The 20,478-nt window shown below is 34.0% G+C and overlaps 1 protein-coding gene across 1 annotated transcript in view; it reads right to left on the bottom strand.

Moving 5' to 3' along the window:
• LOC122790742 (protein-glutamine gamma-glutamyltransferase K-like) overlaps positions 1–20,478 on the bottom strand; it is a 134,374-nt gene that overhangs the window by 74,700 nt on the left and 39,196 nt on the right. The window contains exon 3 of the mRNA XM_044058336.1: positions 9,278–9,473. Coding sequence (XP_043914271.1) covers positions 9,278–9,473 — 196 coding nt within the window. The remainder of the gene's footprint in view (positions 1–9,277; positions 9,474–20,478) is intronic.

The raw sequence follows: 20,478 nt of genomic DNA, 5'->3' as shown, positions 1-20,478 counted from the left end.
GAGGTGAAACCCAGCTTCACCTAAGAAGCCCATATACCATTAAAACAAATCAGGGGTGGAATCAATTGAGAGGCTAATAACTAGCTTTTGTATATCAGGTTTCCTGGGGAGAGGGGTTCCTACTATATTACTGGCCCAGGTGGAGGCTCTGGGGCCAGCATCATTGTAAGAGGAGGCAGTAATTCACTGATAACATCCTTTGGATGAGACTTTACACCAAGTCCCCATCTGCTTGAGTTGGTGTTAGCTCAGGATTGATGCAAAAAATCCCACACACCTATCAACAAGAGTAGGGTTTTTTATTTGTATACATATATATAATTCATATTTTTACATATTTACAATATTTACATATGTTAGCACCATTCAGTATGTTGATATTTCCATTTTAAGTATTTCCCCCCACTATTTTACCCACAACCAAAACCATATTTTTCTAGTATTTTTGTCACTATCCATTTTCCATTGTATCTGATTTCATTATGTCTTTCATTCCATATAGTCCATGTTACATAGAATATGATTTTGTCCATTTTCTTAGCTTCATTCTGGGATCTTGTCCCATAAAACCCATACTCTATCATGCCCATGTTTAACATTTCAAAATGTAAATAACTTTTAATCAGATCATGTCTACATACTTCTTTCCACAGTTTTCAAATTCTCTCACATTTAAAAAAAACATGTCCTGTAGTTTCCAATTCTTTATATTTATTACATATTGTATCCTGTTTTCTACTGCATGGCATATTTGCCCCAACTGGTAATTTTCCTATGGACAACCTCTACAAAAAATCATTGCATTCTTTAACAATATCCCCACTTCTAGCCTCTCTCACACTCTACTTCCCAATACTTTCTCCTGAATTGCTCATATCTATACTGCATCCTCTCCTACATCTCATCATCTCCCTCAGCCTGGCATTACCTCAGGTGTGACATATTCTGAAATTATGTTGACTACCCACTAGGTGGCGCCTCTTTACTCACTGTCTACTATACATCTTTACACTTTTCTTTCACATCTTACTAGCTTTACCTTCTGCTCTTTACTAAAGCTTCTCTTGTACTAGGCTACCCCCTACTAAATTCCTAACACTAGCTTAACTCTCTCTCTTCCTATCCTACTGTGCCCTAAAGTGTCTCTTATCTCTACTTACCCCTCTAAGCATCCTAAATCTCCCACTGCCAAGCCTCTTCCTCCCTGCTGCACTTTCTACCTTTATACTCACCTGTTGCCTCTCTATTTCACTGATTGTCTTACTTGACACAGGACTCCTTGTCTTATCCCACTCCATTCACCCTGCGGGCTCAGTCCGCTCCCCTACCCTACCCCCAATTCTCACCCGCCCCCACTGCTTCTACACTTATTCCTCCTACACCACACCCCCTCTAATCACTGCACCAATACCACTGCTCATATCACACCACACCTCTCACAACACCATTTTAGTCACGCCCACCTCCAAATTACTCTGTTTTTCACTCCCATCTCCATAGACACCACTACATCGACTTACCTACCACACCCCTCATTCAACTGTCATCTATTAACTCTACAATGCCAATATCTCCTACCCTACTCCTAATTCAGCTACTTCTCTTAATCACACTACTTCCTTCTCTTTTTACTACCTATCTCTTAACTTCTTATGAACAACCACTTCTCTCCTCCACCCCCTTTCCCTCTAAACATACTTCTACATTACCACTAGCCACTACTCCAAACTCCCTAAACATTACATCTACACCCAACTACATACTTCCCAAATATCATAGACTAGAACCCATTAAATATACCAATCCCAATAATAAAAAACTACCTAAATATTCTTACAAGTTACTTTACCATAAACACATCACATACCTTCACTCCCTACTAGATGGAGACATACACCCAAACCCTGGTCCTAACCATACCTCTACCACTGATAAATGTACTCTTATTACCAGTAGCTCCACAACCCCTTCCAAGCCAGCTAACTCTCTCCTTATAGCACATCTTAATATACGGAACATTAATAATAAAATCCCACACCTACATGCCCTCCTAGATGTCCACCAATTCGATATCCTATGCCTATCTGAAACTTGGCTTAAACCTTCAATCAAAGATAACGAAGTAACCCCTCCAGGATATAATATCATCAGAAAAGACCGTACTACTAAAAAGGGAGGAGGGGTCTCTATCCTCCACAAAACCAAACTACAAGTCAGCATCATTGACCGTAACCCACCTTTAGACGATAAAGCCGAAATACTCATCACTACACTTCAGGTCAACCCTAGTAAAGCTATTAATGTCATCTGTTTATACCTTCCACCAGGAAACAATATAAATACCCTTGAAAATATCCTGAATTTTATTACTATCAACCTCCCACAAGAAACTATAATTTTAGGAGACGTCAATATTGATTGGTAGTCCTGTAATAGTATACACCCTTCCACCCATATTAACTTATATGGCTTTACACAAACCATTAACTCCTCTACCAGAACTTACAAACCCAACAACAAAGAAACTACCTTGGAATGGATACTCACTAATAATCCTCTACAAACCTACAAAGTAGGGACCCTCCCAGATGATCTAAGTGACCATTCCCTAACCTACTTTATTAGATCTAAAACCAACCTCACTCTTCCCAGCACTGCCAGAACTGTTTGTTGCCAAAAACAATTTAACCATGATCCATTCCTGACAGAACTTAAACAATGTAATTGGACACCACTAAAATATCTTCCACTTGATGAAGCTGTAGCCTATTTTAATACTACATTCTTAACCATCCTGAACCACCATGCACCATTACGCTCTATTAGATGCAAAGCTAAACCAGCACCCTGGCTCTCAAATTCTACAAGGCATAAAATCCGTTTGAGAAACAAAGCCTGGGTCAAATGGCGTTCTACTAAAAATCCATTAGATTACTTAATTTTCAAACAACTAAGAAATATTACTAAAAAAGCCATAGTGCTAGATAAACAGAACTTTTACCTCCAAATACAGCAAACCCATCAAAATAAACCTCAAATGTTTTGGAACAGTATCAACAAACTTCTTCACCCAGGACATTCAACCACCCCTAACCCTCTAGGCTCCAACCCAGATAATCCCATTCACACTGCCAACTCCTTTAATGCCTTCTTTACCAATGCCATCCAATCTCTTGCCAGCCATCTTTCACCTGACATCACAAATCTGCTTAATTCATCTCTAAATCCTCCTCCATCCTTTCAAATGCAACCAGTGTCTACTTCCAGTATATGCTCACTTCTACTAAAACTTAAACCTTCTACCCCTTCTGCTGACCAACTCCCAGGAGAATACCTCCAAATTGGAGCCATATCCATTGCCTACCCTATATCTATCCTTATCAACAGAACCATTAGTGAAGGAAATATCCCGTCCATCTGGACAATTTCTTATATTATTCCTTTACACAAAGGTGGGAACTCTAATGAATTCTCCAACTTTCGTCCTATAGCCTTGCTATCTCCTCTGGCAAAAATTATGGAAAAATGTATACAGAAGCAACTTCTAAACCACCTTCTCCAAAATAAGCTACTGGAAAACTGCCAACATGGTTTCAGACCTCACCACAGTACCACCACAGCCCTGCTATCATTTACAGATTGTATTAACAATAATCGTAACAACGGCTTTCTTTCCTCTGCAGTGTTCACTGATTTATCCAAAGCTTTCAACATGGTTCATCACCAGCTGCTCTTGCATATTATGAAATCTCTATCACTAGACCCATTAACCATCAAATGGTTCAACTCTTACCTTGATAACAGAAAACAAGCGGTTCTCTGGCACAATAATCTTTCTAATCTCCTCCCTATCTCCCTTGGTGTCCCTCAGGGCTCCATATTAGGGCCGCTCCTATTTTCCATTTATATTAATGATCTTCAGTCAGCAATTCCACATTCAACCTGCATTCAATACGCAGATGACTCCACTATTATCTGCTCAGCTACTTCTCAAATTGAACTGCAGACCATCACCCAGAAAGCATTTAATACTGTTGAACTATGGTTTACAAACCGCTGCCTCCTACTAAATCCAAAGAAAACTAAACTGTTACTATTCTCCCCAACCCGCAAGTCCACCCCTACACATTTTACACTCACATCTAACAATGGTACCACTATCTCTCCAGACCTATCTACCAAACTCCTAGGAATATCTATAGACAACAACCTCAACTTTGACACACATATTAACAGTACTATAAAAACAGTCAACAAGAAACTTGGATCCATCTATAGAATCAAACCCTTTCTTACTCCAGCAGCCAGGACTGCTATAGCCAGAACTCATCTCATCTCTACACTACTCTATGCCTCACCCATTTATACAAACCTTTCTAAAACCAACATTAACAAATTGACTGTATCCTATAATAATATTGCCAGATTTGCTGCTGTCACTCCTTTCCATACCCATCACTGTCTAAATCTTAAACAACTTGATTGGTTAGAGTTTCCACACCATCTGCACTTTTCACAGCTTACTATTGCCCACAAAACACTGTATCAACCCTCCAATACTCCTATACTTTCAAGCCTACTTACCCTCTACCACAATCCTAAAAACTTATGCTCTTCTAATAAACTTCTGTTTAACACCTGTAGATCCAACAATTTAGCAGGTGACTCCCTCTTCTGTAATACCATTGGTAAGCTATGGAATCTATTACCCACTGAACTCACAACTCTCCCGTCTCATACACATTTCAAAAAGAAGCTCAAGCTTTATCTCATGACACACTGGCTATGTTCCTGTTCTATCCCTGACTAACTGCTGTTTCTTCTCACTAATTACCTCCTGCCTCAACTAGCCTTCCCTACGAGATCTGCTTATTATGTATCTTTGACTGAATTCTTCTTATATACACCTGTATCTCATCATTAATTACTGCTCTGGCCATGCTTATTGGTAGTATAGCAGTTAACATTTCAAAAAAAAAAAAAAAAAAAAAACATAAACTGTTTTTCCCCTATTCTTTTTAAATCTGCTCTAATCTATACTGTCTTTGTATACAACTTATTGGTACTTCTTTCTTGACTGTATTTTGCAAATGTTCTTCTGTATATTTTTTCAAGTCTGTACTTAATTTTGGTTCTTATTGTATATTGTTTCATTGTATATTGCTTGTTGTATTCTACATGGAGCTTTTCTCCCCGGGCCTCTACTGAAAACGGACATGTATCCAGCTAGACTAGTCCGGTCAACAAATGTAAAATAAATAAAATAAATAAAATAAACTCTTTTATAAATTCTGTATCGCATCATTATAGCTTTCTTCTTATCTATCTCTAACTCTTTCTATGGATCCATCAAATAAAAGGCTATCATAATCTCAACATACCATATTTTCCTGTTCTTTTCTATCACATTCTTTTTTTTTAATTTCCACAATACAATTTTACTGTAAAATTATTTCATTTCTTCATTAATAACACTTTTACTTCTTTTTTATTTACACTTCTTCCCAAATTTCTCTATACTTACAATACATTATTGTTTCTGTCAAATCTTTATTATTCTTCATTATTCCTTTTTGTAATTTATACATACTTAAAGAGGCTGCATGCACAATTGGACTTATCAACCCCAATCCCCCTTGTTCATCTTTCATATGCAAAATTCTGCTCTTAACCAGGTTCAATCTTGACCCCCAAATAAATGAAAAAAATTGTCAGGGTACTTTCTTTTTCATATTTCATTGGCATCATATAAACATTTGCAATATAAGGTATTTTACCTATTATTATGGTGTTTATTAAATGTGCTTTCTTTTTGTATGAAAATCTATATGCCTTCCAGAATGTGATCATGTCTTTGATTCCTTTAATAACTTTGTCTCATTGTTCATTCTATATTCTGCCCTTCCAAATACTATTTCTGTACTATTTTATACTCTTTTTATCATATTCCACACCTTTTACAATGCATTCATACCGAAATCTTTTGCTTTTCTCTTTATTTATGCTTAAAACTATTTTCTTCAAGTGTGTACTCAATTTTTTGTTAATTTTTTTCCATCCAGACTTCATTTTTTGCTATTTTTACAATATCATCAAGTATACATTATTGGTAACTCTCTCCTCCATAATTCTATGCCCTCCCTTACTTGACATTTTATTAATTTCCATTGCTACTTTGGTTTATGATTATAGCAAAGATCATACTGCTTGCAGGACATCCCTGTTTTATATCACACTCTATTTTCAAATCTTCCCTAATCAAACAATTTATGTTCAATTTAACATAATTCTTTTCATATATTGATTTAATTTCTTGTAATATGTTTTCACTTGTGTTGTATGGTTGTAAAATTCCCCATAATGCTTTATACTGAATATTATCACGTGCCTTACTGACATCACCTATCATGATTTTTATTTCCTTTTTTTATTAATAATATCAGTTACTTCCCTTATTATCCACAATAGGTCTTGACTCTCCTTTCCTTTTCTCCCAGACATATTCTGATCATATAATTTTTCTATTTTACATTGTAGTCTTTTAGTTACTATTCTCATGAAAATTTTATAATCTGTGTTATTCAGTGTAGTTGGTTTTCAGTTTTTTTATTTCATCTTTGTCTCTTTTCTTTAATATACATTTCATCACACCCATGCAGATTTCTTTATACTTAATTCCTCTTTCTAGTCACTCATTCATTACTTCTATAAACACCATTTTTACCAGTCATACATTTCTTTATACATACTATATTCACTTTCGTCCAAACCTGTAGCTTAATTAACGTTAATATATTTCTAGATTTCATTCAACTCATTTATATTTATTTTTCACTCTAAATTTTCATTATCTTCCTTATTTAATTTTTCACCATTATAAATTTGTTCTATGTTAATTTTTTTACTATATAAATCTAATACATATTCTTTACTTTTTCATATATTTCTCCTTGTTTTTTAATATGTTTCCTTTCTTTATTTTTACTTCTCTTTCTATCTTTCCTTCTTTTATTATCTTACATAAGTGTGGGGCTACTTCATTTTTCCTTGGAAGCAATATTTTTGCTTATACAATAATTTATTAACATTATCTTGATTTCTTCTGTATAATTATTTTTTCTTTTTCATAAAAGGATTTTTCTTCTGTATCAAGTCCTTAAATATGTTTGGCTTAATATTTTGTATTCCATTTTTTTTCTTTTTTCCTTTTCTTTTCTATATACTCTAAAAATACTTTTTTGTATTTCTTTTTGAATTTAATCCACCATATTGTCCAATTTTCACAAACATCTCTCATATGTTGTTGCCATAATTCTGTAATTTCTTTTCTTTCTCCTTAATCTAACTCTTTTTCATTTACTCTTTGTATGCCGTTTCCTATTTTAATATAGTCCTCATTCTCATGTTATCCAAATCACCATATGAGCCTATCCAATCTGAATACTAATTAATCGTTCCATAAATGAACTCCATGTACCCAAAATCTGGAAAACATCCTACATAATAGCGCCGCACAAAGGGGGAACCAATACTGACCTTTTTAATTATAGACCTATTGCGATTCTATCACCCCTATCTAAAATCTTAGAAAAATGCATCCACTCGCAACTCATGACTCATCTACTCTCAAACAATCTCTTAACTAACACCCAACATGGCTTTTGACCTAACCATATCACCACCACAGCACTATTAAGCTTTACAGACACCATTAAACACCTTAGCAACAATGGTCAACTAGATTCCTCAATATTGCTAGACATGTCCAAAGCATTCGATATAGTCACCCACCAAAAACTTCTACAAGAACTCCTGTCTCTTAAACTAAGCCACTCTGCCCTTCAATGGTTCCATGACTATTTATCAGATTACTAACAAGCAGTAAAATGGCACAATGAATTCTCTACTATATTACTCGTTACACTAGGTGTACCACAGGGATCAATCTTAGGCCTACTCCTAGTTAACATTTTTACTACCAAGCTCCATTCTGCTACTGACCTAGCAAAAATTATAAAATATGCAGATGACTCCACACTTATATGTGCAGCTCCCTCCCTCTCTGAACTTCATGAAAAAAACAATTCTATTTCACTGCTGTAGAATCGTGACTTGCTAGCTCACAATCATGAACCCCATTAAAAGAAAACTAAAGATATTCTTAAACAATAAACCCTCAAACCAACACTCACCTTTCCAAATCTACTCATTAAAGAACACCAAGACTGAACCAGTATCACACACCAAACTTCTTGGTATCACAATTGATAACAACTTTAAATTTGATAAACATCTGGCAACTGTCATTAAAAATGTTCACATTAAATTAAGCTCCCCCTATAGAGCCAAACCATATCTTACTGATTTCACCAGGCAACCTATTGTCAGGACACATTTACTGTCTCCCCTCCTATATGCCTCTGTCATCTTCACTAACCTAAAGGAAAATGAACTAACTAAACTTGAAGTATACTATTATAAAAATGCCCAATTTGCTAACAGCTCCCCACATAGAGCACACCACTGTATTGCACTACAACAACTTAACTGGCCGGAATTACCCATTCTCCTTACATTTGCCAACTTATAATAGCCCACAAGATAGTATATCAACCTGAAAAATGTCCAGCACTACAAAACCTACTTAATACCCAGTCCAACACAAGACAACTTAGATCTTCTAATAAGCTCCTTCTACAAGTAATTAATACTAACAACTTCCATGAAGACGCTTGTACATCTGAGTTGCTGCAAATCAGAGATCACAAAAAACACCCAGTATTTTCAAATATTGGATGGTAGAATTCTGTCATTTGGAATTCCAAGATTCAGAAATCAGTATACTTCTCTAATTACATAATGTACCTTTGCTTTCTTACAAACTGTAAATGAGTGGGTTGGGTTTTACAAAGTAATGATTCAAGATGGCAACTGCAAGGGCTGGGGGAGGGGAGTGCCAAGCTACACAACTTTTGTTTCATTTGAGCTATTTGCTTACAGATTATTTACCAAACAAAACACAAACACACACACACAGACAGAGTGCTGATAACTATGAATGGTCTCAATTTTCTATACCTGAGGCTTTGAACACACAATTGGCAGAATACAAAGACATCATTGCAGCTATTAAGTAGCAGACAACCATTTCCTTACTGGCCATGTATCTCATAATGCTCTTGGACATGATTGCCCATTACCAGTTGCTGTCACTGGTATAGCTTGCCTGAGAATACTGCTTTGCAGTTTGCATTGTAATAGACTAGGAAATGTTTGCTTACCTGTCTGTAGCTCTAAGAAAATTTGATCTGTCTCAGGGTTGTATGGTCTGTTAAACTGAAGTTTCATGTCAAATGGCTGTCCTCTGCGGACTATCAGTTCATCATAATCATACTCATTTGTGTGATGAGTGATCTTGTTTTCTTCTTTCTTTTTCTTCATAAGGTCAATTTTCTTCACAATAAGCATCATATCTGAGGAGGCAGCATAGTAGAAACAAAAACAGGGGTTAGACTTAGTTAAGGTAGAAAAAGAACAGCATATAAACCTGACCTAAATATGGCAGCCTGTACTGTTTCATGATGTATCACCATAGGATTCCCAAAGAAGTTTCCAGCATGTACAAACTCAAGTAATGAGAACCAAAATTTTTGTGTGATTATGTAAAACTTTTTTTCCTGAAAAGTGTAATATTCACCTTTATTTTATTTATACTAATCTTACAAGTCAGTTGCTAAATTCAAAATTCAAATTTGAATTTAAGTACTTGAACCCAAACACTACCCATATCAAAGCAAAAAATAAAAGCATAAAAAATAACATATATAATCGTGAAAATGCAGCATCAAACAGATATGTTTTAAGAGCACTTTTAAAACCTGCAGTTGTAAGTATTTCCCAAAGCCAGCTTGGAAGATGGTTCCATAGTACATGTCCTTGATAACTAAAAGAATTAAGCTAGAGGAGTCCAGACTATAAAATGGAATAGAAAGAAGTTTCTGTGAGCTGAAACGAAATGGACAAGAATATGTAAAAGGTCCTTCAAACAATATGGTGGCCCATGATTATGAAGAGAAAGGTACAGCATAAGAAGAGTTGTGCACATAATGCTGTATCTGACTGGAAGACAGTGATATGGTAATGTCTTGGAACACCAGATAATAGGTGTACAGCAGCATTTTGAATAAGATGCAAAAGTGCACGCCCAGAATCAGGGAGACCATCAAGTAAAGAATTACAATTATCTAAAGATAAAGAAATCAGAGCATGAACCACAGTAGGGAGGTCACTGGGAAGAATAAGATGCTTGATCAAGGAGATATTCTAAAGATGGAAACAAAATGACTTGACAACTGCTGAAACATGGTCTTTAAACATCAGCCAGTCTTCAAAACTACACCAAGATCCCATACATTAGACAGAAAATTCAGCTTGTTGCAATGCTACTGAATATCAGGCATCAAAATTGGAAGGGAATGGAAGGGTTCCTAAAGGTGGTGTGAATACTAATTGATATGATTTTAAAAGTATTGAATTTGGAACTGTTACTGACAATCCAATCATGGATAAGTTCCAAGTCATAAGAAAAGGAAGTAAGGCAAAACACTGAATCCTGACATTATGAAAGGTAAAGCTGTCTGTCATCACCATAGCAATGATATTGCATACCTCTTGAAAGAAGAAAGTCTTCAAGTGATAATAGATAGATGGTAAATAATAGTGGACCAAGAATAGAGCTCTGTTGAATCCCACAATCTAGAGGGTAGGGGGAGGAGGAATTCACACCAAAAACAATCCTCTGAATGTGACCTATCAGGTAATAAGCAAACCAGTTCAGGGCAGCAGTGGAAAGGTCACAAGTAATGCTGTAGTCTGTCTAAAAGAATAGAATGGCCCACTAAATCAAATGCTGATGAGATATCCAAAAGGACCAAGATAAAATAGTCACATTGGTCTCTTTCAACTAGGAGGTCATTAAATACTCCAGTAAGAGCTGTCTCAGCTCTGTGTCTTTCTCTAAAACTATACTGCAATGGGTCTAAGATGGCCTGAACAAATAAAAAATACTCCAGTTGAAGGCAGAATACTTTCTTAAGAACCTTTCCCAAAAAGGGGAGGTTAGATGTTGGATGATAGTTGTCAAGGCCATCAGAATACAGTCCAGCCTTTTTAAGAATTGCAGCCACAAATACTTCTTTTAGGCATGTTGGAATTACACAAAGCCTAAGAAAGGTGGTGATTTCAAGAGTTAATGGACCAATGACTTCAAGAGATGCCAAAACAAACTGAGAGGGACATGGGTCAAATGAACAGGAAGTAGTGCAAATGCTGGAGATCTTGTTGCTCAGGTCATCAATGTCAGGAATGGCAAACTCTTCCCAGATATACGTATAAGAAGCCTGTACCGACATGCAAGTATTTGGTATTCAAGGTAGATTTGCTAGAACATTTTGTAACCTTTCTTAGCTATGCATTTTTTATACATTTCAGAACAAATTTTATCAATAAAACAGCAGTGTCATTATTGGACATTTCAAATGCCTATCTGAAGAAAATGTCAAATTCAATTCCCTTAACTTTTCTAAGTAATGCTGTAATACAAACTGTACCTGCATGCATGTATTTAGTATTCAAGGTAAATTTTTGTTGAAAACAATCAGTAACAGTCTGGCAGTATTATGCCAGGATAAACTGTAAGCAATTTATGAGACTAAGGTAGCAAATGTCAGAACACTTTTTCTGCCACGGTTGTTATACGCATTGGCTATTCTGACTGATCTTTACCAAACCACTTTACCCAGCTGTATAGTACAGGATTAGCAGATATTAACACAACACCATGTTGCCTTCTCTGTCTCACAAAATAACTTGCACCCAGCTGTATAGTTCAGGGCTATCAGATGTTAATACACCACCATGCTGCCTTCTCTGCCTCACAAAGTGACTTGCATAGTTCATTTATGCCGTGTTGCTTTGACTTTTATTTTGTAAAACATGATTTTTGAGCATGATGGTTCATGCTGAGAGCTTCTGTTTTCCCAAATCCTGCTGCAGTTTTATCCATGAGGCTGGAAAACTACAAATCAGGCAGACCTACTAGTAAATCAGATATATCCCAGCCAGTGTTTTTCTATTGTTTATAATCTGCTTTACTTGTATCAGTTGTCACGGAATCTAAACATTTCACTACCTAAAAGTGCTGTCAAACTCCTTCTAGAATAAACACTGTAGAAGTCTTACCAGTGTCCTGGTCAGATTTCTCACATTCAATATAAATGCAGTTCTAGGTCTTTGCAGGATCCTACTGATCAACAAAATTAAATCTTATTTTTCGTTTTTGTTTATTTAAATACATTTAGCTAAATTAAATAGGCAAAACTGGTTCAGAGTTAAATATCAGAGGATATTCTGTGCGTTTGTTTTTTATATATGGAATGGGAGCATGGAAAAATTGTTAAAATAAGTGGCCTATTTAAAGAATACTACAAAATTTCTTAATTTTAAAATGAATTGTTCTCCTGATAGTATTGTATTTTTAGATGTGCTACTGAAGAAAAAGTAAAATATTATTCATACAAGTGTGCATAGGAAAGAAGTACAGCCTAACAGATATTTGCATCGGCAAAGTATGCACACCCCCCTACGTCTTTAAAGGAGTAATAAAGGCCCAGTTGTATAAAGTAAGTAAGATGAATACTGATGAGACAATGTTTGAATCTCAAATGAATAATATGATAAAAGAGTTTGTTAATAGTGGGTATAATGATAAAGATGTTATGGAAATGGCAGAAAAAGTAAAGGTAGCTAGAAGTGAGGATTCAAGACCAATTTTTAGTCAAGGAAAGCAAACAATAGCAAGAGTTTCAGAAAATAATAAGACTAGATATGTTACTACATATCATTTAAGAACAAAAGAATTATAGAAAATAATAGAGAAAAATTGGGTAATTCTTTTAGCTTTACCTGAACTACATAATATAATAGATTTTAAACCATTTTTCTCATATAAGAATTTAAAAAGCTTAAAGAGAAAACTTTGTTGTAAGGATTTTAAAAGCTAGGCTGCAGTGGTGGTGCTGCGGTAGCATTGTCGCCTCAAAGTAAGACGTTGTTCTGTTCGATTCTCAGCTAAAGCGTCTTCTGCGTGGAGACATGCGTGAATGGGCGTACCTTCATTGAAGGTTGTGCATCAGGCCTGGCAAGTCGGTAAGTAAAAATCTACTGCCAATCATTAGCGGACTGAAGTTCCGCTGTGGCCACCCCTAACCGGGAAAAGCCGAAAGATACAACAAAAGTTAAAAATAAAATAGGGCAGAAGTATGGGACTTATGCTTGTATGGTATGTGTTGTGTTGACATAGAAAAATTGAATAGTGAGGAGTTTGTACATCCTACTTCTGGTTGGATATTTAATTTTTCTTGTGTAGCAACTTGTAATAGTGTAAATGTAGTCTATTAAGCTACCTGCAAGAAATGTAGATCATGTTATGTAGGGAAAACGACAAGGAGGCTAAAAGACCGCATAATAGAACATAAATCTGACATTAGAAGGAAAAAATGATAAAAATGCACTATGTAAACACATATTGGATAATGGAATAGACCATACTTTTACCTTTAGAGTAATAGAAAATGTATATAAAGATGTGAGGGGTGGGACCTGAATAATTATCTAGAAAATAAAGAGTATGAGTGGATAATTAGGCTCTATGCAGATAATGAACCAGGTATAAATAATAAGATTAATATTAAGCCTGTTCTTGTTAGGATGCAACAGTATAATTTTTAAAATTTTATAAGTTTGGAAGTATTTATATGTAGCTTATAATTTTAATAAATGTTTAATTGAGAGTACTTTGTGATTGGATTGCTGTGGTCACATTGCATCTGCTTTGCTCCTTTTAAATGAATGAAAAAATGTAGTATGATGTTTAGCACTGAAGAAGGTTGTTTGACTGAAAGCTCTGCCTGTTGCAATAAAGACTACTGTGTTTTTTCTGACGGTGGACTTGTTATTTATATCAGGAATTACTTCACTTCACTTTATCTTGTATCAGTGTGTAAGTGACTTCAACGGAATTTGGCTGCTGCATTGACGTCAGTGTGTTTTGAGAGCATACACAGCTGTTTAAATGGAGAACAGAATTGAATTATCAAGCTCCATTAGCAGCCTTTTAGTAATGGAGCTGAATCCCCTGTTACATCTTACTTCATCAAATATGTGAATAACTAATGAGAAACCTAAAGTTGATATGAACTTTGAAAAGCAACTGCAACTTCTGGAGAGGAAGACAGGTACATATAAATGTTTTAAATGGCAAAGGCTTAGTTTTTCAGCCTATTTAGAAATGGGGGTAGTACCCCGAGGACTTCGTGTTCTTAAAATGCCTTCCTATATCAACATTTATCATGAATTACTAAAACGTTGGCAACAACTCAATCTTAAACTTAGTTTTGATTACATGACTTTAATGAATGATTATTTCATAGATATTGAGAATACCTTAAAAAATGAAATAATGCAGCTTGAAGACGAGCTGTTGCAAATGCCTAGTTTTTCAGATATGGCAGAGGTATTTCAAAAAATGTTAGATAGGCTAAAGTTGCTTGATGACTGTTTGGAAGCTGGGAAGAAGCATAAACTTCTTTGTGACATAAATTACTTTAAACAAGGCCATATCTTCTCATGGCCGAGAAATGAAAGGCAAAATAAAGTTGTTTTATAATGAAAGGGCCGATTAGATCGGCTTGATAGCTTCCAAGGAGGGAGCGTAGCCACACCCACAAGTCAAAAAGTAGCGGTCCAATGGTTCACATGCAAGATTATGAAGAGGCAAATTCCACTCCTATTGCCTCTACACAAGTACGGTCAACTCAAATGGCAGTTATAGATACTGCAGAACATACAAGTGCTTCATCGTTGAATAACAAATCTACAAATGAACAAAGTACCTTGCGCTTAGTTCAATTCGTATCGCAAATGCGATTTCATCTGAACTTGTCTGAAAAGGTTAATGTACCGGATAAAAGTTTACTGAAAGGTCGTGTGTTGCAGAAACAATCCCCAAACGAACAGAAAAGGAAGGGGGACAGCCCAGTTCAACAAGTAAAGAAACCAGCTTGATGACAACAGAAATAAATGAAGGTATTCTAAATTTAACAGACTTTGTACTAAATGAACCTTATATTTCATTATTGAAAAAAGGACAAATTTATACCTAGCAGTAGCGACAATTTGGTTAGTGCATTGACTGACTTGAAAGTTTTTGTTAGAAACCTTAATTTGAAGTTATTTAAAAGCAATGATGAAACTAAAAATGTGGGGTGTAAAAAGAGAAGTGTTTTTGTACCTATCAGTAACCCTGTGGTTTCTGCCTTCCAAGATATTTGTGAAAGAGAAATTAGGTATTTATATGACTTGAAATTAAAACAAAAAAGATATAAGCTAACATATGATGAATATGAAGCTATGAAGGAACTTGAATAAAATGTGAATATAATCATAAAGCAGGCTGATAAAGGGGGAGTGGTGGTTTTAATGAAATGGGAAGAGTATCTGGATTCAATGTATGCTTTTTTGAATGATGTAAATACTTTTAAAAAAGTGACGCCTAATGAAGTTAGGAAAATAATCTCTGATATAAATATGATAATCTATGATATGCAATTCAATGGTGAGATTGATTTAGAACTCTTTAACTTTTTATCTGTACCATGTCCACATATAACCTGAATTTACGGGATACCAAAGGTGCATAAGTCCATTGATAAGCCCCCGATGAGACCTATAGTCTCAGGCGGAGGCTGGATCACAGAAACTTTGTCAGTATGCTTGCAAAGAAGTCTTTCACAATATTTACAACTATGTCCTGGAGTGATTAAGGATACTACTGACTTTTTATTAAAATTGAAAGTATGGTATGAGAATAGAGAAGTGAGAGATTTGCATTATATGTTTGTAACACTAGACATAGCTTCATTGTTTACCATCATACCGAACGAATATGGCATTTCAGCCATACATGAATTTTTGAGTACAGAGACAAGTATGGTAGTAACGGATGTGGAAAAAAATTGTTCAATGTTGCAGATAATGTTGACAAAAAATGTTTTTTATTTTGAAGAATTATTCCTACAGCAAACAGGTGCAGCCATGGGTACTCCAGTGACCAATACCTATGTTAACCTCATGTTTCATCAGTGGGAGAAAAAGTATATAAGTACTGATGTAAATGTTTTAAACAAGAAATTGAATTTTATTCAAGATTTGTAGATGATTGTTTTTTTATATGAAATGGGAGTATGGAAGAATTGTTACAATATGTGGCCCATTTAAAGAATACTACAAAATGTCTTAATTTTAAAATGAATTGTTCTCCTGATAGTATAGTATTTTTAGATGTGCTACTGAAGAAAAAGGAAAATATTATTCATAGGATTGTGCATAGGAAAGAAGTACAGGCTAACAGATATTTGTATCGGCAAGGTATGCACCCCCCCATGTCTTTAAAGGAGTAATACAGGCCCAGTTGTAAAGAGTAAGTAAGATGAATACTGATGAGACAATGTTTGAATCTCAAATGAATAATATGATAGAAGAGTTTGTTAATAGTGGGTATAATGATAAAGATGTTATGGCAATGGCAGAAAAAGTAAGGGTGGCTAGAAGTGAGGATGCAAGACCAATTTTTAGTCAAAGAAAGCAAACAGTAGCAAGAGTTTCAGAAAATAATAAGACTAGATATATTACTACATATAATTTAAGAACAAAAGAATTACAGAAAATAATAGAGAAAAATTGGGTAACAATTTTAGCTTTACTTGAACTACATAATATAATAGATTTTAAACCATTTTTTCTCATATAAGAATTTAAAAAGCTTAAAGAGAAAGCTTTGTTATAAGGATTTTAAAAGTTTAGTTAAAAATAAAATAGGGCAGAAGTATGGGACTTATGCTTGTATTGCATGTAGCTGTTGTGTTGACATAGAAAAATTGAACAGTGAGGAGTTTGAACATCCTACCTCTAGTCGGATATTTAATTTTTCTTGTGTAGCAATTTGTAATAGTGTAAATGTGGTCTATTTAGCCACCTGCAAGAAATGTAGATCATTTTATGTAGGGGAAAATGACAAGGAGGCTAAAAGATTGCATAATAGAACACAAATCTGACATTAGAAGGAAAAATGATAAAAATGCACTATGTAAACACATATTGGATAATGGAATAGACCATACTTTTGCCTTTAGAATAATAGAAAATGTATATAAAGATGTGAGGGGTGGGGATTTGAATAATTATCTAGAAAATAAAGAGTATGAGTGAATAATTAGGCTCTATGCAGATAATGAACCGGGTATAAAAACTAAGATTAGTATTAAGCCTGTTCTTGTTAGGACGTAACAGTATAATTTATAAAATGTTATAAGTTTGGAAGTATTTATAGGTAGCTTAAAAAATTAATAAATGTTTAATTAAGGGTACTTTGTGATTGGATGGCTGTGGTCACATTGTATCTATCCTGCTCCCTTTAAATGAATGAGGAAAATGTATTAATGATGTTTAGCACTGAAGAAGGTTGTTTGACCAAAAGCTCTGCTTGTTGCAGTAAAGACTACTGTGTATTTTCTGATGGTGGACTTATCTACTAAATTTATGCCAGTTTAATTCATGGCTAGTGTTATAGGATACAGACAGTTAAAACATTTCACCATTCGTATACTAGTTTGACTAGTATATAGTGGCTCAACATATCATATGTTCACCTTTGGTGCTGGAAGATCAGAAGGCTGTGGGTTCTATTCCCACCCCAAATAACTGGATTCATTTTTAAATTATTCACACTGTGCAGTGCAGCATGAAGGGGATGCTGCACTCCTGAGTGTACCAATCTTCAGCTGAGATGTTTAAATGAGGCCCCATCTGCTTGAGTTGGTAGTAGCTCAATTTGATGTAAAAGATCCCATGGCATCTATTGAAAAGAGTAGGGTGCTTTATTTACATGTTATTTACATAGTTACATGGTTCTATATATGTTTACAGATTTACAAAATTTATAAAACCTTACTCAAACATTCACTTAATTTCTTCCTTATACCTTCTATTTTCAATTTAATATGATTTTCTTTATGCTAGACCCCACTCTTTCTTCCATAACCACAATCTTATTTTCCTAAATATCACTGATAACATACTTTTTCCATTGAACATAAATAATTTCATTTAATCTCTTATTCCAAATTACCCATATTATATAAAATAATAGTTTGTCCATTCTTATCTTATATTCTTTATTTCTATTCTTATAATATCCATAGTCAATCATAGCCATGTTTATTTCATTATTATTATTTAGTTCTGTAAAAAAATTTCTTCACTTGACTTTTCTCATAATTTCTGTACTCTTTTACATTTTAGAAAAACATGTGCTGTGGTTTCTTCTTTACCACAGTACAAATATATTCCCTCACTTTTTTTATAATGCAGATTTACTTTTCCTGGGAGCTTCTTTATTCCCAATCTCCATAGAAAATACTAACATTCTACTGAAATATATTTTCCCCTAGTAGATAGTGTTTCTCTGCATACAACAAATTTCTTTCATTTCTTGTAAGAAATTTTCCCATTGTGTTTCACATATTGTTTTATTACCAAAATGTATTCCTGATACTGAGATTTATTTTATTGTAAACTATATTCCTCCTATTTTTATCTTATCCTCCAAACCTTTACTTTTATCCTTATTTAATATCATACCTATTTCTTTTAAACAATCTACCATATAAAATATGGCTACTTTCATCCATTAATAATTTTTAGTAATTATAATAATATCATCTGCATATGTCATTAAAACTGGAATATGTGCACTTGTTTGGGTTACATACTTTGCATTCTTCATTTTGCTAATCACTTTACTTGCTACCATATTTATAACTAAAGCACATAATATACCACTAGTAGGACAGCCTTGTCTTATCCCATTACTAATCCCCATTTCCTTACTTAACCAGCCATCAATCAAAATTCTTGTTATCATTACTATATGCTGTCATACAAACTTTTTAAATTTTGCTACTAAAATTTTATGCCTCTGTTAATTCCCATAACATCTTATGCTGTATTGAATCAAATGCCTTATTAATATCACCTACCATACATTTTGCTTTGTTTCTTCTAACATGCAATACACAATTTCTCTTACTATCATTAATAATTCTTGCCCTCCCTTTCCTTTTATACCATATAAACGTTCTTCTCTTTTCCATCTTATTTTCCAGTTTTTGTTAAATTATATTCATATTTTTTTATAATCTCTATTATTTAATACTCTTGGTCTCCAGTTCTTTATATCTTCTTTTCACCCTTTTTCCAAATAAATTTTGATATTCCACTACACAATTCCTCATAACAAAAAACCTTCATTTAACCATTCATTTAAAACATATGATAATTATTCTGTCTGCTATTCCATTCCATTTTTATACATTTTATATACTATTCCATCTGGACCTGCTACTGAATCTATACTAACTTCTCTAAGAACTTTATTTAATTCATATATAGTAATCTCTTTTTTGATTTCATTATTGAATTGTTCTGAAAAAAAACTTTTTACTTTCCATATTTTATTACAATATTTCTTTTTTTCTTTAAACATTTCTTCCACATAATTCAATTCTCATTACACTATAGTTTTCTTTCACAATCTTACCCAAATATGCTGACCCTTTTTCCTTCTTTTCCTGTAATAAATATATTTGTTTACATAACAAATTCTCAATCTTTTCATAATTTCTTTTAGATATTTTTTTTCATAATACTCACTCTCAGTCCTTTCTAGCTTTTCAAAAGCATTTCTTTATATTTCTATATATCCTTATTTTTTATTCTACTTTCCCTTTGCCATTTAAAAAATAAACTTCTATTTGTTTTTACACCATTCAAACCAATTGACATTATATGTTTTCAATGCAACATGATCTCTCCATAAATGTATGATTTCTTTTCCCTTTTCATTCCATTCTTTTTCATTTATTCTTTTTATTCATTTTCCTAACTTTATGTTTTTTTTTAATTTCATTTATATCCATTTGTATTGCTTAATGAACTGCAAATCCTGTTGAAACTGCTTCCCCTTTTGCTATCTTTAATCCTTCCAATATAAAATAATCTATTTCTGATTTAAGAACACATCTTTTATACATCCAGAACTTTCTATTCCAAATAACCAATTTACCACGTTTCATAACTTTAATCATGTTTCTTATATAATTTCCTTTCTTTTTCTTTATGCCTCTTAAATCACAATTAAAATCTCCTGTTATAATATTCATATTTACTACCATATAATCCAATTATTGTTGAAATAAACTATCCATTTCATTGCATATAATATATGCATACAATGCTATAATTCTACAATCTTTTTCTTGACATGTAACATCAATAATAGTTAATCTTCCCATTCTTATTAAT

Source organism: Protopterus annectens, chromosome 16.part0, assembly GCF_019279795.1.
Source record: "Protopterus annectens isolate FY-2018-M chromosome 16.part0, PAN1.0, whole genome shotgun sequence".
Lineage (NCBI taxonomy): Eukaryota > Metazoa > Chordata > Ceratodontiformes > Protopteridae > Protopterus > Protopterus annectens.
Note: the sequence above shows the minus strand (reverse complement) of the source record. Positions and strands in the feature narration are given on the sequence as shown.